We start from the raw sequence: 22070 nt of genomic DNA, 5'->3' as shown, positions 1-22070 counted from the left end.
TAGTGCTTTATGGGCTCTTAGCTCAACCATCTCCAACACCTCGGGCAAGCTGGGAGACCAAATAAATTGTTACTTCAGTTGGATAACGGATATTCTATAATCTATTTTCCCACAGATCAGCAGTATTGCTGATTTGCAACTTAATAGCAAATGCAGTCATACAATGGGAGTGAAAAGGCAGCGCCCGAGACAAGGGCCGAGAGCGGGGTGATAAAAAGCAGCGGGAGCAGCGAGCTGGGAGCAGAGTGAACAGACCTGTGAGGCTAAAAATCAAAGTGTGACACCACAGGAAAGCAGGTAAGTGATTGGTTATTCAATATATTTCTCTCTTTTTCTAAACTTGGGCATTGGTTGAAATTAATAGGCGTGAGTACAGATTAAAAACGACAAATAGATAATTGATATTTCATAACTTGAAAACCTAATTAGTTAAATAAAATGCAATAGAAATGGCAGGGCAGGTGATGTGTTGCAGCTCCAGCATGTGGGAGCTGGTGGACATTTGGAAAAGCAGGATTCAATCAATCAGAGTCAACATGGTTTTATGAAAGGGAAATCATGTTCGACAAATTTGCTGGACTTCTTTGACGATGTAATGAGCAGAGTGGATAAGGGGAAACCAGTGGATGTGGTGTATTTGGTTTTCCAGAAGACATTTAATACGGAGCCACATAAGAGGTTACTGCACAAGATAAAAGCTCACGGGGTTGGCGTTAATATATTAGCATGGATAGAAGATTGGCTAACTAAAAGAAAACAGAGAGGCGGGAAAAATGGGTCATTTTGCAGTTGGCAAAAAACGACTAATGGGGTGCTGCAGGGGCCAGTGCGAGATCCTCAACTATTTACAATCTGTATTAATGACTTGGATGAAGGGGCCGAGTGTAATGTAGCCAAGTTTGCTGATGGTACAAAGATAGGTGAGAAAGTAAATTTTGCAGACACAACAAATCTGCAAAGGGATATAGACAGGCTAAGTGAGTGGGAAAAAAATTGGCAGGTGGAGTATAATGTGGGAAAATGTGAGGTTATCCGCTTTGGCAGAAATAGTAGAAAAGCAAATTATACTTTCAATGGATGAAGTACAACAATTGTACATCCTTGTCTGGCGGAAAAATAAAAAAGGGAAGGTGGCTCAACCGTGGCTATCAAGGGAAATCAGGGATAGTGTTAAAACCAAGGAAGTGGCATACAAATTGGCCAGAAATAGCAGCGAACCCGGGGACTGGGAGAAATTTAGAACTCAGCAGAGGAGGACAAAGGGTTTGATTAGGGCAGGAAAAATAGAGTACGAGAGGAAGCTTGCAGGGAACATTAAGACTGCAAAAGCTTCTATAGATATGTGAAGAGAGAAAGGTTAGTAAAGACAAACGTAGGTCCGCTGCAGTCAGAATCAGGGGAAGTCATAACGGGGAACAAAGAAATGGCAGACCAATTGAACAAGTACTTTGGTTCGGTATTCACTAAGGAGGACACAAACAACCTTCCGGATATAAAAGGGGTAAGAGGATCTAGTAAGAAGGAGGAACTGAGGGAAATCCTTATTAGTCGGGAAATTGTGTTGGGGAAATTGATGGGATTGAAGGCCGATAAATACCCAGGTCCTGATGGTCTGCATCCCAGAGTACTTAAGGAGGTGGCCTTGGAAATAGTGGATGCATTGACAGTCATTTTCCAACATTCCATTGACTCTGGATCAGTTCCTATGGAATGGAGGGTAGCCAGTGTAACCACACTTTTTAAAAAAGAAGGGAGAGAGAAAACAGGGAATTATAGACCAGTCAGCCTGACATCGGTAGTGGGTAAAATGATGGAATAAATTATTAAGGATGTCATAGCAGCGCATTTGGAAAGAGATGACATGATAGGTCCAAATCAGCATGGATTTGTGAAAGGGAAATCATGCTTGACAGATCTTCTGGAATTTTTTGAGGATGTTTCCAGTAGAGTGGACAAGGGAGAACCAGTTGATGTGGTGTATTTGGACTTTCAGAAGGCTTTCGACAAGGTCCCACACAAGAGATTCGTGTGCAAAGTTAAAGCACATGGGATTGGGGGTAGTGTGCTGATGTGGATTGAGAACTGGTTGGCAGACAGGAGCAAAGAGTAGGAGTAAATGGGTACTTTTCAGAATGCAGGCAGTGACTAGTGGGGTACTGCAAGGTTCTGTGCTGGGGCCCCAGCTGTTTACATCGTACATTAATGATTTAGACGAGGGGATTAAATGTAGTCTCTCCAAAATTGCAGATGACACTAAGTTGGGTGGCAGTGTGAGCTGCGAGGAGGATGCTATGAGGCTGCAGAGTGACTTGGATAGGTTAGGTGAGTGGGCAAATGCATGGCAGATGAAGTATAATGTGGATAAATGTGAGGTTATCCACTTTGGTGGTAAAAACAGAGAGACAGACTATTATCTGAATGGTGACAGATTAGGAAAAGGGGAGGTGCAACGAGACCTGGGTGTCATGGTACATCAGTCATTGAAGGTTGGCATGCAGGTACAGCAGGCGGTTAAGAAAGCAAATGGCATGTTGGCCTTCATAGCGAGGAGATTTGAGTACAGGGGCAGGGAGGTGTTGCTACAGTTGTACAGGGCCTTGCTGAGGCCACACCTGGAGTATTGTGTACAGTTTTGGTCTCCTAACTTGAGGAAGGACATTTTTGCTACTGAGGGAGTGCAGCCAAGGTTCACCAGATTCCCGGGATGGCGGGACTGACCTATCAAGAAAGACTGGATCAACTCGGCTTGTATTCACTGGAGTTCAGAAGAATGAGAGGGGACCTCATAGAAACGTTTAAAATTCTGACGGGGTTAGACAGGTTAGATGCAGGAAGAATGTTCCCAATGTTGGGGAAGTCCAGAACCAGGGGTCACAGTCTAAGGATAAGGGGTAAGCCATTTAGAACAGAGATGAGGAGGAACTTCTTCACCCAGAGAGTGGTGAACCTGTGGAATTCTCTACCACAGAAAGTTGTTGAGGCCAATTCACTAAATATATTCAAAAAGGAGTTAGATGAAGTCCTTACTACTAGGGGGATAAAGGGGTATGGCGAGAAAGCAGGAATGGGGTACTGAAGTTGCATGTACAGCCATGAACTCATTGCATGGCGGTGCAGTCTCGAAGGGCCGAATGGCCTACTCCTGCACCTATTTTCTATGCTTTATATGTTTCTATGATACATCAGAGAGGGGGTGAGTTACCTGGACCCGGTGTTCCAGGAGGCAGTCACACCCCTTAGGTTAAATACTTCAAATTTGGTCCATGGTCAGGGACATGAGGTTGTGACTATGAGTGAGGCAGGTATAGGGATCCAGAAAATAGCATTAGAGGAGCCCCAGCCCTTGCACTTGTCCAACAGATACGAGGTTCTTGCTCCCTATATGAATGAGAGCAGGGACTGCAGGGAGGATGAGCAAACGGACCACATCACCGTGGTACAGGGGGCCATACAAGTTGGGGGAGTAACATAGAAACAGAGAAAATAGATGCAGGAGTAGGCCATTCAGCTCTTCGAGCCTGCACCACCATTCAATAAGATCATGGCTGATCATTCACCTCAGTACCCCTTTCCTGCTTTCTCTCCATACCCCTTGATCCCTTTAGCCGTAAGGGCTATATCTAACTCTCTCTTGAATATATCCAATGAACTGGCATCAACAACTCTCTGCGGTAGGGAATTCAACAGGTTAACAACTCTCTGAGTGAAGAAGTTTCTCCTAATCTCAGTACTAAATGGCCTACCCCTTATCCTTAGACTGTGTCCCCTGGTTCTGGACTTCGCCAACATCGGGAACATTCTTCCTGCATCTAACCTGTCCAGTCCCGTCAGAATTTTATATGTTTCTATGAGATTCCCTCTCATCCTTCTAAACTCCGGTGAATACAGGCCCAGTCGATTCAGTCTCTCCTCATATGTCAGTCCGGCTATCCCAGGAATCAGCCTGGTGAACCTTTGCTGCACTCCCTCAATAACAAGAATGTATTTCCACAGATTAGGAGACCAAAACTGAACACTATATTCCAGGTGAGGCCTCTGCAGTAATACCTCTCTGCTCCTATATTCAAATCCCCTAGCTATGAAGGTCAACATACCATTGCCTTCTTTACCGCCTGCTGTACCTGCATGCCAACTTTCAATGACTGATGTACCATGGCACCCAGGTCTCGTTGCACCTCCCCTTTTCCTAATCTGCCGCCATTCAGATAATATTCTGCCTTCACGTTTTTGCCATCAAAGTGGATAACCTCACATTTATCCACAATATACTGCATCTGCCACGCATTTGCTCACTCACCTAACATGTTCAACTCACCCCGCAGCCTTTTAGCGTCCTCCTCACATCTACAAACTTGGAGATATTACACTTAATTCCCTCATGCAAATCATTAATGTATATTGTAAAGAGCTGGTGTCCCAGCACTGAGCCCTGTGGCACCCCACTCGTCACTGCCTTCCATTCTGAAAAGGACCCGTTTATCCCGACTCTCTGTTTCCTGTCTGCCGACCAGTTCTCTATCCAGGTCAGTACATTACCCCCAACACCATGTGCTTTAATTTTGCACACCAATCTCTTGTGTGGGACCTTGTCAAAAGCCTTTTGAAAGTCCAAATACACCACATCCACTGGTTCTTCCTTGTCCACTCTACTAGTTATATCCTCAAAAAATGCCAGAAGATTTGTCAAGCAGGATGTCCCTTTCATAAATCCATGGTGAGTTTGACCGATCCTGTCACTGCTTTCCAAATGTGCTGCTATTTCATTTTTAATAACTCATTCCAATATTTTCCCCACTACTGATGTCAGGCTAACCGGTCTATAATTACCTGTTTTCTCTCTCCCTCCTTTCTTAAAAAGTGGTGTTACATTAGCTACTCTCCAGCCAAAGGAACCGATCCAGAGTTGATAGACTGTTGGAAAATGATCACCATTGCATCCTATTAAAGGGCTACGAAAAAGAAATGTTGTAGTGATGGGGACAGTATAGTGTAGGGGATAGATACTGTTCTCTGCAGCCAAGAGTGTGAGTGCCGAAGGCTGTGTTGCCTGCCCGGTGCCATGGTTAAGGACATCTCCTCTGGGCTGGAGAGGAACTTGGAGTGGGAGGAGAAAGATCCAGCAACAGCCGGCAAAGTAATAAAAAATGACTGCCTCCCGACTTGTACTGGCCGTGGCTTGTGGGTGGGATCAGGAACTGCTGGCTGCAACGCGGGTCGGGCAAAGATGGCATCGGAATCTTAAATTTCACGCTCACTGCAGAGCCAGAGCATCATGACATGCTGCATAACGCTTCAGTTGACCTCACTGCCCAATCTGTAACATATGGTAGCAAATTAGCACTTTTGCTGACTCACTGTGTCTAACTGGTTGCAAAGGCCCTTGGACAACTATTGGCCCAGACGGAGTATGTCTGACATGTGCTGGTCCTGTCAAAAGAGAGCAAGAATAGAGGTTTTCATTCAACATATGCACGCTATTAAATCTAACAACTGGACGTGCTGAGTAAATAGATTGTCTTATGAAGATTATCCAATCCTTTTACTCTTCAGCATCTTTGTTGACTCCCAGTCACTAAACGCGGTGTTGGAATAACAGGCAGCATCGGAAATAGTTTGGTGAATTGATGAGAACAAGTTAAGTGCTTACCACCGGCACCGGCCCAGTGCTTACCACCGGCCGTGGCAGCGGGCTCCTCAGCTCGCGGAAACGGCGATTGGGCGTTGGGGGCGGGGCCATGAGGAACCGCCACGAGCACTGCCGCCGCCCACTGCTCACCTCTCGAGCGCGCAATGCCCCTTTGCCGCACTGCGAAATTCGGTAAGTACGGTGGCCTTACCTTTCACTGGGTGATTTTAGCAGATTTATGGGGCGTTCTTTGTTCTCGGCCTCCTTAATCCCAAGGACTTTTGCTCAGCCTCCAGTACTGCTCTGAAGTGCCAGCCTGTACTATGTGCTCAAGTCTCTGGAGTGCAGGTTGATTCCCCACCGTCTACCAGAGGCACAAGCACTACCTCTGAGCCAAGATCTCGGTTCACTCGCCTGACAAAAGGATTATTCAAGGAACACCACAACAACATCAATTGGCAAATGGCCAGCCTGAAACGCACTACCTATGGGCTGATGGGAGAGTGGGAGAGTGGGAAATATGATGGAGCGGCTGCTACTGAAAGGTAACTACAGTAGATAAAAGGGGGAGCACTTTCTTGTGGTGACAAATAGCGGAGAGCGATATTACGCAGCAACAGGCAGGATATTTTGACCAGGAACACCAGATCCTCAGCTGCAGCAGTAGTGATGCTCATTCACCAAATGTTCCTGGTCCCCTCCGATGGACAATGGTACCGAGACCGCTTAGTCAGCAGGCATCAAACAAGGTGCAGCATAACCCCAGGACCTGATTACAGTACAGAGAAAATGTAAAGATCTAACCAGAGCTGCCAAGCTAAGACTCCCCTTCTCTCACTCCTTATACAGACTTGCATGAACCTACTATTGCTGGAAACTGGCACCAAATGGAAGGAGAACATGAGAAGAGGAGGAGGACTTGCCCAAACTCACTGGAGGACCAGCTCAGGTTCCAATACTGCTCACCAGAATTGTGATTTAGACTTCAGCTTCCAGTCTTTAAAAAAACAGCTGAAAAGCTGAATACATCAGAGAGGGGGTGAGTTACCCTGTGTTCCAGGACACAGTCACACCCCTTAGGTTATATACTTCAAATTTGGCCCGTAGTCAGGGACATGAGATTGTGACTATGAGTGAGGCAGGTATAGGGATCCAGAAATTAGCATTAGAGGAGCTTCAGCCCTTGCACTTGTTCAACAGATATGAGGTTCTTGCTCCCTGTGAGAACGAGAGCAGGGACTGCAGGGAGCTTGAGTAAACGGACATCAGCACCGGGGTACAGGGGGACATTCAAGTTGGGGGAGTAAAAAGAAATGTAGTAAAGGTGGGGACAGTATAGTTGGGGGGATAGATCCTGTTCGCTGCAGCCAAGAATGTGAATGCCAAAGGCTGCGTTGCCTGCCCGGTGCCAGGGTTAAGGACATCTGCTCTGGGCTGGAGAGGAACTTGAAGTGGGAGGGGAAAGATCCAGCAACAACCAGCAAAGTAATAAAAAGTGACTGCCTCCCGACTTGTACTGGCCGTGGCTTGTGGGTGGGATCAGGAACTGCTGGCAGCAATGCAGGTCGGGCAAAGATGGCATCGGAGTCTTAAATTTCACGCTCACTGCAGAGCCAGAGCATCATGACATGCTGCATAACGTTTCAGTTGACCTCACTGCCCAATCTGTAACATACTGTAGCAAATTAGCACTTTTGCTGACTCACTGTGTCTAACTGGTTGCAAAGGTCCTTGGACAACTATTGGCCCAGTCGGAGTATGTCTGACATTTGCTGGCCCTGTCAAAAGAGAGCAAGAATAGAGGTTTTCATTCAACAGATGCACGCTATTAAATCTAATAACTGGACGTGCTGAGTAAATAGATTGTCTTATGAAGATTATCCAATCCTTTTACTCTTCAGCATCTTTGTTGACTCCCAGTCACTGAACGCGGTGTTGGAATAACAGGCAGCATCGGAAATAGTTTGGTGAATTGATGAGAACAAGTTAAGTGTTTACCACCGGCACCGGCCCAGTGCTTACCACCGACAGCGGGCTCCTCAGCTCACGGGAACGGCCGTTGGGCGGTGGGGGCGATACCAAGAGGAACCGCCATGCGGTCTGCCGCCGCCCACTGGTCACCTCTCGAGCGAACAACGCACCCTTGCCGCCGCTGCGAAATTCGGTAAGTACGGTGGCCTTACCTTTCACTGGGTGATTTTAGCAGATTTATGGGGCGTTCTTTGTTCTCGGGCCCCTTAATCCTAAGGACTTTTGCTCAGCCCCCAGTACTGCTCTGAAGTGCCAGCCTGTACTATGTGCTCAAGTCTCTGGAGTTCAGGTTGATTCCCCACCGTCTACCAGAGGCACAAGCACTACCTCTGACCAAGATCTCGGTTCACTCGCCGGACAAAAGGATTATTCAAGGAACATCACAACAACGTCAATTGGCAAATGGCCAGCCTGAAACGCACTACCTATGGGCTGATGGGAGAGTGGGAAATATAATGGAATGACTGCTAGTTAAAGGTAACTACAGTAGATAAAAGTAGGTGCACGTTTTTGTGGTGACAAATAACGGAGAGCGATATTACGCAGCAACAGGCAGGATATTTTGACCAGGAACACCAGATCCTCAGCTGCAGCAGCAGTGATGCTCATTCACCAAATGTTCCTGGTCCCCTCCGATGGACAATGGTGCTGAGACCACTTAGTCAGCAGGCATCAAACAAGGTGCAGCATAACCCCCAGGACCTGATTACAGTACAGAGAAAATGTAAAGCTCTAACCAGATCTGCCAAGCTAAGACTCCCCTTCTCTCACTCCTTATACAGACTTGCAGGAACCTACTATTGGCCGGAAGCTGGCACCAAATGGAGAGAGAACATCAGAAATGAAGGAGGACCTGCCCAAACACATTGGAGGGCCAGCTCAGGTTCCAATTCTGCTCACCAGGATTGTGATTTAGACTTCAGCTTTAAGTCTTTAAAAAAACAGCTGAAAAGCTGAATATATCAGAGAGGGGGTGAATTACCTGGACCCTGTCTTCCAGGAGGCAGTCACACCCCTTAAGTTAAATGATTCAAATTTGGTCTGTAGTCAGGAACATGAGGTTGTGACTATGAGTGAGGCAGGTATAGGGATCCAGAAAGTAGCATTGGAGGAGCCTCAGCTCTTGCACTTGTACAGCAGATACGAGGTTCTTGCTCCCTGTGTGAATGAAAGCAGCGACTACAGCGAGGATGAGCAAACCGACCACAGCAACGTGGTACATGGGCCCATTCAAGTTGGGGGAGTAAAAGGAAATGTAGTAGTGCTGGGGACAATATAGTGTAGGGGATAGATACTGTTCTCTGGAGTTGAGAGCGTGAGTCCCGAAGGCTGTGTTGTCTGCCCGGTGCCAGGGTTAAGGACCTCTCCTCAGGGCTGGAGAAAAATATAGAAACATAGAAAATAGGTGCAGGAGTTGGCCATTCGGCCCTTCGAACTTACACTACCATTCAATAAGATCATGGCTGATAATTCACCTCAGTACCCCTTTCCTGCTTTCTCTCCATACCCCTTGATCCCTTTAGCGGTAAGGGCCATATCTAACTCCATCTTGAATATATCCAATGAACTGGCATCAACAACTCTCTGCGGTAGAGAATTCCACAGGTTAACAATTCTCTGAGTGAAGAAATTTCTCCTCATCTCAGACCTAAATGGCCTACCCCTTATCCTTAGACTATGTGCCCTGGTTCTGGATTTCCCCAACGTCGGAAACATTCTTCCTGCATCTAACCTTTACAGAGTCCCGTCAGGATTTTATATGTTTCTATGAGATCCCCTCTCATCCTTCCGAACTCCAGTGAATACAGGCCCAGTCGATCCAGTCTCTCCTCATATATCAATCCAGCCATCCCAGGAATCAGTCTAGTGAACCTTCGCTGCACTCCCTCAATAGCAAGAACATCCTTCCTCAGATTAGGAGACCAAAATTGAACACATTATTCCAGGTGAGGCCTCGCTAAGGCCCTGTACAACTGCAGTGTGACATCCCTGCTCCTATACTCAAATCCCCTAGCTATGAAGGCCAACATACCATTTGCCTTCTTCACCGCCTGCTGTACCTGCATGCCAACCTTCAATGACTGATGTACCATGACATCCAGGTCTCGTTGCACCTCCCCTTTTCCTAATCTGATGTCATTCAGATAATATTCTGCGTTCGTGTTTTTGCCACCAAAGTGGATAACCTCACATTTATCCACATTATACTGCATCTGCCATGCGTTTGCCCACTCACCTAACCTGTCCAAGTCACCCTGCAGCCTCTTAACGTCCTCCTCACATCTCACACCGCCACCCAGCTTAATATCATCTGCAAACTTGGAGATATTACACTCAATTCCTTAATCTCAATCATTAATGTATATTGTAAATAGCTGGAGTCCCAGCATTGAGCCCTGCGGCACCCAACTAGTCACTGCCTGTCATTCTGAAAAGTACCTGTTTATCCCGACTCTCTGTTTCCTGTCTACCAACCAGTTCCCTATCCAGGTCAGTACATTACCCCCAATACCATGTGCTTTTTTGCACACCAATCTCTTGTGTGGGACCTTGTCAAAAGCCTTTTGAAAGTCCAAATATACCACATCCACTGGTTCTCCCTTGCCACTCTACTAGTTACATCCTCAAAAAATTCTAGAAGATTTGTCAAGCATGATTTCCCTTTCATAAATCCATGCGGATTTGGACCGATCCAGTAACTGCTTTCCAAATGCGCTGCTATTTCATCTTTAATAATTGATTCCAACATTTTCCCCACTATTGATGTTAGGCTAATCGGTCTATAATTACCCGTCTTCTCTCTCCCTCTTTCTTAAAATGTGGTGTTACATTAGCTACCCTCCAGTCCATAGGAACTGATCTAGAGTCGACAGACTGTTGGAAAATGATCACCAATGCATCCACTATTTCTAGGACCACTCTGGGATGCAGACTATCAGGTCCGGGGATTTATCGGCCTTCAATCCCAGCAATTTCCCGAACACAATTTCCCGCCTAATAAGGATTTCCTTCAGTTCCTCCTTCTCACTAAACCATCGGTCCCCTAGTATTTCCGGAAGGTTATTTGTGTCTTCCTTCGTGAAGACAGAACCAAAGTATTTGTTTAACTGGTCCACCATTTCTTTGTACCCCTTTATAAATTCACCTGAATCTGACTGCAAGGGACCTAAGTTTGGAGGAACTTGGAGTGGGAGGGGAAAAATCCAGCAACAGCCGGCAAAGTAATAAAAAGTGATTGCCTCCCGACTTGTACTGGACGTGGCTTGTGGGTGGGATCAGGAACTGCTGGCAGCAACGCGGGTCGGGCAAAGGTGGCATCGGAATCTTACATTTCACACTCATTGCCCAGCCAGAGCATTATGACATGCTGCATAACGCTTCAGTTGACCTCACTGCCCAATCTGAAACATACTTAGCACTTAAATTTGCACTTTTGCTGACTCACTGTGTCGAACTGGTTGCAAAGGCCCTTGGACAACTATTGGCCCACACGGAGACTGTATGACCTGTGCTGGCCCTGTCAAAAGAGAGCAAGAATAGAGGTTTTCATTCAATATATGCACGCTATTAAATCTAACAACTGGACGTGCTGAGTAAATAGATTGTCTTATGAAGATTATCCAACCCTTTTACTCTTCAGCATCTTTGTTGACTCCTAGTCACTGAACGCGGTGTTGGAATAACAGGCAGCATCGAAAATAGTTTGGTGAATTGATGAGAACAAGTTAAGTGTTTACCACCGGCACCGGCCCAGTGCTTACCACCAGCAGCAGCAGCAGGCTCCTCAGCTCACGGGAACGGCCGTTGGGTGGTGGGGGCGGGGCCAAGAGGAACCGCTGCGCGCTCTGCCGCCGCCCACTGGTCACCTCTCGAGTGTGCAACGCCCCCTTGCCGACGCTTCGACCTCCGGTAAGTACGGTGGCCTTACCTTTAACTGGGTGATTTTAGCAGATTTATGGGGCGTTCTTTGTTCTCGGGCTCCTTAATCCCAAGTGTTAAGTACGAAGAGAGAATGCATAAGGGATGGTTTTCTAGACCAATATGTCGAGGAACCAACTAGGGGGGAGGCCATCTTAGACTGGGTGTTGTGTAATGAGAGAGGATTAATTAGCAATCTCGTTGTGCGAGGCCCCTTGGGGAAGAGTGACCATAATATGGTGGAATTCTACATTAGGATGGAGAATGAAACAGTTAATTCAGAGACCATGGTCCAGAAATTAAAGAAGGGTAACTTTGAAGGTATGAGGCGTGAATTGGCTAGGATAGATTGGCGAATGATACTGCAGGGGTTGACTGTGGATGGGCAATGGCAGAGATTTAGAGACCGCATGGATGAACGACAACAATTGTACATCCCTGTCTGGCGTAAAAATAAAAAAGGGAAAGTGGCTCAACCGTGGCTATCAAGGGAAATCAGGGATAGTATTAAAACCAAGGAAGTGGCATACAAATTGGCCAGAAATAGCAGTGAACCTGGGGATTGGTAGAAATTTAGAACTCAGCAGAGGAGAACAAAGGGTTTGGTTAGGGCAGGGAAAATGGAGTACGAGAAGAAGCTTGCAGGGAACATTAAGACGGATTGCAAAAGTTTCTGTAGATATGTAAACAGAAAAAGGTTAGCAAAGGCAAACGTAGGTCCGCTGCAGTCAGAATCAGGGGAAGTCATAACAGGGAACAAAGAAATGGCAGACCAATTGAACAAGTACTTTGGTTCGGTATTCACTAAGGAGGACACAAACAACCTTCCGGATATAAAAGGGGTCAGAGGGTCTAGTAAGGAGGAGGAACTGAGGGAAATCCTTATTAGTCGGGAAATTGTGTTGGGGAAATTGATGGGATTGAAGGCCGATAAATCCCCAGGGCCTGATGGACTGCATCCCAGAGTACTTAAGGAGGTGGCCTTGGAAATAGTGGATGCATTGACAGTCATTTTCCAACATTCCATTGACTCTGGATCAGTTCCTATCGAGTGGAGGATAGCCAATGTAACCCCACTTTTTAAAAAAGGAGGGAGAGAGAAAACAGGGAATTATAGACCGGTCAGCCTGACCTCAGTAGTGGGTAAAATGATGGAATCAATTATTAAGGATGTCATAGCAGCGCATTTGGAAAGAGGTGACATGATAGGTCCAAGTCAGCATGGATTTGTGAAAGGGAAATCATGCTTGACAAATCTTCTGGAATTTTTTGAGGATGTTTCCAGTAGAGTGGACAAGGCGCAACCAGTTGATGTGGTATATTTGGACTTTCAGAAGGCTGTTGACAAGGTCCCACACAAGAGATTAATGTGCAAAGTTAAAGCACATGGGATTGGGGGTAGTGTGCTGACATGGATTGAGAACTGGTTGTCAGACAGGAAGCAAAGAGTAGGAGTAAATGGGGACTTTTCAGAATGGCAGGCAGTGACAAGTGGGGTACTGCAAGTTTCTGTGCTGGAGACCCAGCTGTTACACTGTACATTAATGATTTAGACGAGGGGATTAAATGTAGTATCTCCAAATTTGCGGATGACACTAAGTTGGGTGGCAGTGTGAGCTGCGAGGAGGATGCTATGAGGCTGCAGAGTTACTTGGATAGGTTAGGTGAGTGGGCAAATGCATGGCAGATGAAGTATAATGTGGATAAATGTGAGGTTATCCACTTTGGTGGTAAAAACAGAGAAACAGACTATTATCTGAATGGTGACAGATTAGGAAAAGGGGAGGTGCAACGAGACCTGGGTGTCATGGTACATCAGTCATTGAAGGTTGGCATGCAGGTACAGCAGACAGTTAAGAAAGCAAATGGCATGTTGGCCTTTATAGCGAGGGGATTTGAGTACAGGGGCAGGGAGGTGTTGCTACAGTTGTACAGGGGCCTTGGTGAGGCCACACCTGGAGTATTGTGTACAGTTTTGGTCTCCTAACTTGAGGAAGGACATTCTTGCTATTGAGCGAGTGCAGCGAAGGTTCACCAGACTGATTCCTGGGATGGCGGGACCTATCAAGAAAGACTGGATGAACTGGGCTTGTATTCACTGGAGTTCAGAAGAATGAGAGGGGACCTCATAGAAACGTTTAAAATTCTGATGGGTTCAGACAGGTTAGATGCAGGAAGAATGTTGGGGAAGTCCAGAACCAGGGGTCACAGTCTAAGGATAAGGGGTAAGCCATTTAGGACCGAGATGAGGAGAAACTTCTTCACCCAGAGAGTGGTGAACCTGTGGAATTCTCTACCACAGAAAGTTGTTGAGGCCAATTCACTAAATATATTCAAGAAGGAGTTAGATGAAGTCCTTACTACTAGGGGGATCAAGGGGAAAGCAGGAATGGGGTACTGAAGTTGCATGTTCAGCCATGAACTCATTGAATGGCAGTGCAGGCTAGAAGGGCCGAATGGCCTACTCCTGCACCTATTTTCTATGTTTCTATGTCTATGCTTCTGTCTGACCAGATACTGTGAGCTCAAAGTATAGTGTGACCATAGTCATTTACTGCAAGTCTCCAGAGTGCCTCTCCAACCTGTGAGGCCTCCTTAGGTACCTGTGCTCCCAAGGGATTGTGGAATCCCTTGTGACTCCAGGAGATGGGCCCTCTGGTGGCTGTACAGGGTATATACAAGTTTACATATATAACAACACTCCCCCCTATCCCCACCCCCAAAGTGAACAGTGTAACTATTTACAAGGTGACTCGATCTGGGGCCCTTCTTGCGCTGCTTGATCGTCTTGGGGCAAATGCCAGTATTGGTAAATCGATTGATGACTTGAACAGTGGTGCAGCAGGGAGGGATTCAAATTCGTGGGGCATTTGAACAGGTTCTGGGAGAGGTGGGACCAGTACAAACCGGACGGTCTGCACTTGGGCAGGACCGGAACCAATGTCCAAGGGGGAGTGTTTGCTAGTGCTGTTGGTGAGGAGTTAAACTAATATGGCAGGGGGATGGGAACCAATACAGGGAGACAGAGGGAAACAAAAAGGAGGCAAAAACAAAAGACAGAAAAGAGATGAGTAAAAGTGGAGGGCAAAGAAACCAAAGGCAAGAAACAAAAAGGGCCACTGAATATAAAAGGGCTGCAAGAGGGATAAAAACTAAAAATCATGGTTTAAAAACTAGGATGAAAACACTCTACCTAAATGCACGCAGCATTAGAAATAAAGTAAATGAGTTGACGACACTAATCATTACAAATGGGTATGATTTGGTGGCCATTACAGAGACATGGTTGCAAGGTGGCCAGGACTGGGAATTAAACGTACAGGGGTATCTGACGATTCGGAAAGATAGGCAGGAAGGGAAGGGAGGTGGGATAGCTCTGTTAATAAGGGATGATATCAGGGCAGTTGTGAGGGATGATATTGGCTCCAACGAACAAAATGTTGAATCATTGTGGGTGGAGATTAGAGATAGTAAGGGGAAAAAGTCACTGGTCGGTGTAGTTTATAGGCCCCCAAATAATAACTTCATGGTGGGGTGGGCAATAATGAAGGGAATAATGGAGGCATGTGAAAAAGGAACGGCAGTAGTTATGGGGGATTTTAACCTACATATTGATTGGTCAAATCAAATCGCAGGGGGTAGCCTGGAGGAGGAATTCACAGAATGCATACGGGATTGTTTCTTAGAACAGTATGTAACAGAGCCTTCAAGGGAGCAAGCCATTTTGGATCTGGTCCTGTGTAACGAGACAGGAAAAATAAACGATCTCCTCGTAAAAGATCCTCTCGGAATGAGTGATCACAATATGGTTGAATTTGTAATATAGATTGAGGATGAGGAAGTTGTGTCAGAAACGAGCGTACTATGCTTAAACAAAGGGGACTACAGTGGGATGAGGGCAGAGTTGGCTAAAGTAGACTGAAAACAAGGACTAAATGGTGGCACAATTGAGGAACAGTGGAGGACTTTTAAGGAGCTCTTTCAAAATGCGCAACAAAAATATATTCCAGTGAAAAAGAAGGGTGGCAAGAGAAGAGATAACCAGCCGTGGATAACCAAGGAAATAAAGGAAAGTATCAAATCAAAGACCAATGCCAAGGTGAGTGGGAAACTAGAGGATTGGGAAGATTTTAAGCAACAGCAAAGAATGACTAAAAAAGCAATAAAGAAAGGGAAGATAGATTACGAAGGTAAACTGGCGCAAAACATAAAAACAGATAGTAAAAGCTTTTACAGATATATAAAACGGAAAAGAGTGACTCAAGTAAATGTTGGTCCCTTAGAAGATGAAAAGGGGGATTTAATAATGGGAAATGTGGAAATGGCTGAGACCTTAAACAATTATTTTGCTTCCATCTTCACAGTGGAAGACACAAAAACCATGCCAAAAATTGCTGGTCATAGGATTGTGGGAAGGGAGATCCTTGAGATGATCACTATCACGAGGGAGGTAGTGCTGGACAGACTAATGGGATTGAAGGTAGACAAGTCCCCTGGTCCTGATGAAATGCATCCCAGGGTATTAAAAGAGATGGCGGAAGTTATAGCAGATGCATTTGTTATAATCGACCAAAATTCTCTGGACTCTGGGGAGGATTGGAGAGCAGCTCATGTAACGCCTCTGTTTAAAAAAGGGGGCAGGCAAAAAGCAGGTAACTATAGGCCAGTTAGTTTAACATCTGTAGTGGGGAAAATGCTTGAAACTATCATTAAGGAAGAAATCGCGGGACATCTGGATAGGAATAGTGCAATCAAGCAGACGCAGCATGGATTCATGAAAGGGAAATCATGTTTAACTAACTTACTGGAATTCTTTGAGGATATAACGAGCATGGTGGATAGAGGTGTACCGATGGATGTAGTGTATTTAGATTTCCAAAAGGCATTCGATAAGGTGCCACACAAAAGGTTACTGCAGAAGATAAAGGTACGCAAAGTCAGAGGAAATGTATTAGCATGGATAGAGAATTGGCTGGCTAACAGAAAGCAGAGAGTCGGGATAAATGGGTCCTTTTCGGGTTGGAAATCAGTGGTTAGTGGTGTGCCACAGGGATCAGTGCTGGGACCACAACTGTTTACAATATACATAGATGACCTAGAAGAGGGGACAGAGTGTAGTGCAACAAAATTTGCAGATGACACAAAGATTAGTGGGAAAGCGGTTGTGTAGAGGACACAGAGAGGCTGCAAGGAGATTTGGATAGGTTAAGCGAATGGGCTAAGGTTTGGCAGATGGAATACAATGTCGGAAAGTGTGAGGTCATCCACCTTGGGAAAAAACAGTAAAAGGGAATATTATTTGAATGGGGAGAAATTACAACATGCTGCGGTACAGAGGGACCTGGAGGTCCTTGTGCATGAATCCCAAAAGGTTAGTTTGCAGGTGCAGCAGGTAATCAGGAAGGCAAATGGAATGTTGGCCTTCATTGCGAGAGGGATGGAGTACAAAAGCAGGGAGGTGTTGCTGCAACTGTATAAGGTATTGGTGAGGCCGCACCTGGAGTACTGCGTGCAGTTTTGGTCACCTTACTTAAGGAAGGATATACTAGCTTTGGAAGGGGTACAGAGACGATTCACTAGGCTGATTCGAGAAATGAGGGGGTTACCTTATGATGATAGATTGAGTAGACTGGGTCTTTACTCCTTGGAGTTCAGAAGGATGAGGGGTGATCTGATAGAAACATTTAAAATCATGAAAGGGATAGACAAGATAGAGGCAGAGAGGTTGTTTCCATTGGTGGGGGAGACTAGAACTAGGGGGCACAGCCTCAAAATACGGAGGAGCCAATTTCAAACCGAGTTGAGAAGGAATTTCTTCTCCCAGAGGGTTGTGAATCTGTGGAATTCTCTGCCCAAGGAAGCAGTTGAGGCTAGCTCATTGAATGTATTCAAATCACAGATAGATAGATTTTTAACCAATAAGGGAATTAAGGGTTACGGGGAGCGGGCGGGTAAGTGGAGCTGAGTCCACGACCAGATCAGCCATGATCTTATTGAATGGCGGAGCAGGCTCGAGGGGCTAGATGGCCTACTCCTGTTCCTAATTCCTATGTTCCTATGTTCCTATGATTGTTGGCCCTCTCTGAGCTGCTGTGCAGCTGGCCTTGCTGGGCTGCCTGGTGTGGTGAGTCCGGCTGCGGGTGATGGGTTCTGCTTCGTGGCCAACCGCGGTGTCGGCTGCCACTGGTGTGTATGTTGGGGGGGTCAAAGAAGGTAGGGTCCAAAGTGGGTTGTTCAGGATAGTCCATGAATCTGAGTTTGATTTGGTCGAAGTGTTTCCAGTGAATGAGTCCAATTGAAAGTTTGACCCGAAACACCCTGCTCCCCTTTTTGGCTACAACAGTGCCGGAAAGCCACTTTGGACCTTGTCCATAATTCAATACAAATACAGGGTCATTGATTGCACTCTCACGTGACACATTTGTGCTATCATGATATGTACTTTGTTGAAGCTGCCTGCTTTGTACCTGTTAATGTAGATCAGGGCAAACTAACAAGAGCCTTGTGTTAAGTGCTCTTTTCATGAGCAGTTCAGCAGGTGGAATCCCAGTGAGCGAGTGGGGTCTCGTGCGGTAGCTAAACAGGACTCGGGATAGGCGAGTCTGCAGTGAGTCTTCCATTACCCTCTTCAAGCCCTGCTTGATGGTTTGCACTGCTCTCTCTGCCTGACCATTGGACGCTGGTCTCAACGGGGTAAATGTAACATATTTGATTCCGTTACGGGTCATGAATTTTTTGAACTCGGCACTGGTAAAACATGGCCCGTTGTCACTCACAAGGACATCGGGCAGGCCGTGCGTGGCAAACATGTCCTGCAGGCTTTCAGTGGTGGCAGCGGACGTGCTTGCCGACATTATCTCACATTCAATTCATTTGGAGTACGCATCTGCAAGGAACATTTTACCCAAGGACGGGCCTGCACAGTCGACATGGACCCTAGATCACGGTTTGGAGGGCCAAGACCATAAACTTAGCTGCTCCTCCCTGGGTGCATTGCTTAACTGCGAGCATGTGTTACATTTGTGCACGCAGGTCTCCAAGTCCGCATCGATACCGGGCCACCACGCGTGGGATCTGGCTATCGCTTTCATCATTACGATGCCTGAGTGGGTACTGTGGAGGTCACTCGTGAAGGTGTCTCTGCCCTTCTTGGGGCCACTACCCGATTGCCCCACAGAAGGCAGTCTTGCCTGTACAGACATCTCATCTTTGCGCCGCTGGTACGGTATCTCTTCGTGCATTTCCACTGGTACACTGGACCAGCTCCCGTGAAGCACACAGTTTTTAACTAGGGACAGTAAAGAGTCCTGGCTCGTCCAGGTTCTAATCTGTCAGTCTGTGACGGGTGACTGCTCACTCTCAAATGCTTCCATAACCATGAGTAAATCTACGGGCTGCGCCATTTCTACCCCTGTGGTGGTAATGGCAGCCTACTGAGAGCCTTGGCACAGTTTTCTGTGCCTGGCCTGTGGCGGATGGCGTAGTTCTATGTGGAGAACGTGAGTGCCCATCTCTGGATGCGGGCCAATGCATTAGTATTTATTCCCTTACTCTCGGCAAACAGGGATATAAGTGGCTATGGTCAGTTTCCAATTCAAACTTTAGCCCAAACAGGTATAGATGCATTTTCTTTACCCCATCGACACATGCTAATGACTCTTTTTCAATCATGTTGTAGGCTCTCTCAGCATTGGACACACTTCTGGATTCATAAGCAACCAATTGCATTTTCCAAAATCATTAGCTTGTCGCAATACACACCCGACACCGTACGACGATGCATCATATAATAGTACCAAACGCTTACATGCATCATACAACACAAGCAATTTGTTTGAGCATAACAATTTTCTAGCTTTTACAAAGGCATTTTCTTGGATTTTGCCCCATACCCATTCGTCCCTTTTAGGCAGTAAGGCATGCAGTTGTTCTAACAGTGTGCTGAGACCCGATAAGAAGTTACCAAAGTAGTTCAGAAGTCCTAGAAACGATCACAGCTCTGTTATGTTCTGTGGCCTCGTGCGTTCTCGATTGCCTCCATCTTCGAATCGGTGGGCCTGATGCCGTCCGCCGCCATCCTCCTCCCCAGGAACTCCACTTCAGATGCCAGGAAAATGCACTTCAAGCGTTTTAACCTGAGCTCCACGCGATTGAGTCGACTATGAACCTCCTCCAGGTTCTGCAGATGCTCGACTGTGTCCGGACCTGTAACCAAGATGTCGTCCTGGAAGACCACCATGCGCAGGACCGACTTCAGTAAGCTTTCCATATTTCTCTGGAATATCGCCGCCGCTGATGGAATTCCAAATAGGCATCTATTATAAAGAGACCTTTGTGCTTGTTGATGCAGGTGAGGCCCTTCAATGATTCCTCCAGCTCCTGCATCATGTAGGCTGAGGTCAAGTCCAGCTTCGTGAACGTCTTTCCTCTGGCCAACATTGCGAAAAGGTCGTCGGCCTTTGGTAGCGGGTATTGGTCCTGCAGGGAGAAACGATTGATAGTAACTTTGTAATCACCACAGATTCTGACGGTGCCGTCTCCCTTGAGGACTGGAATGATTGGGTTGGCCCACTCGTTGAATTCGATCGGTGAAATGATGCCCTCTCGTTGCAGCCGGTCCAGCTCGATCTCTACCCTTTCTTTCATCATGTACGGTACTGCTCTCACCTTGTGATGAATAGGTCGTGCCTGCAGAATTAGGTGGATCTGCACTTTTGCTCCTTGGAACATCATGATGCCTGGTTCGAACAGTGAAGGGGACTTGTTTAAGATTTGGGCACACGAAGTGTCGTCAGCGGGCGAGAGCGCTCGGACGTCGTCCAGTTCGAGCATATCTTTCCAAGCAGCGTGGGACCATCACCCGCTACCACCTAGAGTGGTAGCTTGTGCACCGCTCCAGCGTAGAAGACCTTTACAGTGGCACTGCCGATTACAGGAATCAGTTCCTTAGTGTAAGTTCTTAGTTTCGTGCGAATTGGAGTCAAGACTGGCCTTGAGGCCTTGCTGCACCACAATTTCTCAAAAGTCTTTGTGCTCATGATGGACTGGCTCACGTCCGTGTCCAGCTCCATTGACACCGGGAGTCCATTTAGTTCAACCTTCAGCATTATTGGGGGACACTTTGTGGTAAATGTGTGCACCCCATATAGCTCTGCCTCCTCGGTCTGAGACTCTGGTTCGACGTGGTCTGCCGTGGATCTGTCCTCCTCTGCAACATGGTGGTTTGCAGGATTAACAGGGTTTGCAGCTCGCCTGCACATGTGTTGGAGGTGTCCCATTGTTCCACAGCCCTTGCAAACGTACCCTTAGAATCGGCTTGAATGGAAATGATGATCACCCCCGCAGCGCCAACAAGGTGTTCATGGCCTTGCATTCATCACCATTGATGGTGGACTCTGAGACATCTGCAGATGTACAGCTGCAGGCATGTGGGGCCTGTCCTGTCCGTTGCAATTTGAAAACAACATCACTTTGTTCACAGTATTTGAAGCAGCGCTTAGTATTGTCACTGATGGCAATGAACGCATGGGCTATCGCTATGGCCTTACTCAAGGTTGGGGTCTCTACAGTCAAAAGTTTGCGAAGTATCATTTCATGGCCAATGCCAAGTACAAAAAGGTCTCTGAGCATGTGCTCCAAATGTCCTTCAAATTTGCAATGTTCTGAAAGGCGTCTTAGCTCGGCGACATAACTCGCCACTTCCTGGCCTTCAGACCTTTTGTAGATATAGAACCGGTACCTTGCCATCAGAACACTTTCCTTCGGGTTCAAATGCTCCCGGACCAGTGTGCACAAATCATCGTACGATCTCTCTGTGGGTTTCACTGGAGCAAGCAGATTTTTCATGAGGCCATACATTAGTGCCCCACAGACTGTGAGGAGAATCGCCCTTCATTTGGCAGTGTTCGCTTCTCCTTCCAGCTCGTTGGCCACGAAGTATTGGTCGAGTCGCTCCACGAAGGTTTCCCAATCATCTCCCTACGAGAATTTCTCCAGGATGCCCACTGTTCTTTGTATCATTGGGTTCGTTATCTGTATCTCGTCGCCAGTTGTTATGTATGAAGAAAGAGTCTGACTGGATACTGTGAGCTCAAAGTAAAGTGTGACCTTAGTCTTTTATTGCAGGTCTCCAGCGTGCCTCTCCAATCTGTGAGGCCTCCTTAAGGACCTGTGCTCCCAAGAGATTGTGAGATCCCTTCGGACTCCAGGGGATGGGCCCTCTGATGGCTGTACAGGGTATATACAAGTTTACATAATTCACAAGGACTTTTGCTCAGCCCCTTGTACTGCTCTGAAGTGCCAGCCTGCACTATGTGCTCAAGTCTCTGGGGTGCAGGTTGATTCCCCACTGTCGACCACAGAGGCACAAGCACTACCTCTGAGCCAAGATCTCAGTTCACTCACCTGACAAAAGGATTATTTAAGGAACATCACAACAATGTCAATTGGCAAATGGCCAGCCTGAAACGCACTACCAATGGGCTGATTGTTGAGT

General features: G+C 46.7%; 1 protein-coding gene across 15 annotated transcripts in view; it reads right to left on the bottom strand.

Annotated features, from left to right (window-relative positions):
- The window catches only part of LOC139264759 (speriolin-like), a 395630-nt gene that overhangs the window by 301581 nt on the left and 71979 nt on the right, over positions 1-22070 (bottom strand). For 12 of the 15 annotated variants that reach the window (XM_070881830.1, XM_070881833.1, XM_070881832.1 and 9 more), the window contains 3 exons: positions 11103-11174; positions 7333-7404; positions 5356-5427 (listed from right to left, as the gene is read on the bottom strand). In XM_070881830.1, coding sequence (XP_070737931.1) covers positions 5356-5427; positions 7333-7404; positions 11103-11174 — 216 coding nt within the window. The remainder of the gene's footprint in view (positions 1-5355; positions 5428-7332; positions 7405-11102; positions 11175-22070) is intronic. The other 3 variants (XM_070881845.1, XM_070881838.1, XM_070881844.1) reach the window with 3 other exon arrangements.

Source organism: Pristiophorus japonicus, chromosome 5 (assembly GCF_044704955.1).
Source record: "Pristiophorus japonicus isolate sPriJap1 chromosome 5, sPriJap1.hap1, whole genome shotgun sequence".
Classification (NCBI taxonomy): Eukaryota; Metazoa; Chordata; class Chondrichthyes; family Pristiophoridae; genus Pristiophorus; species Pristiophorus japonicus.
Note: the sequence above shows the minus strand (reverse complement) of the source record. Positions and strands in the feature narration are given on the sequence as shown.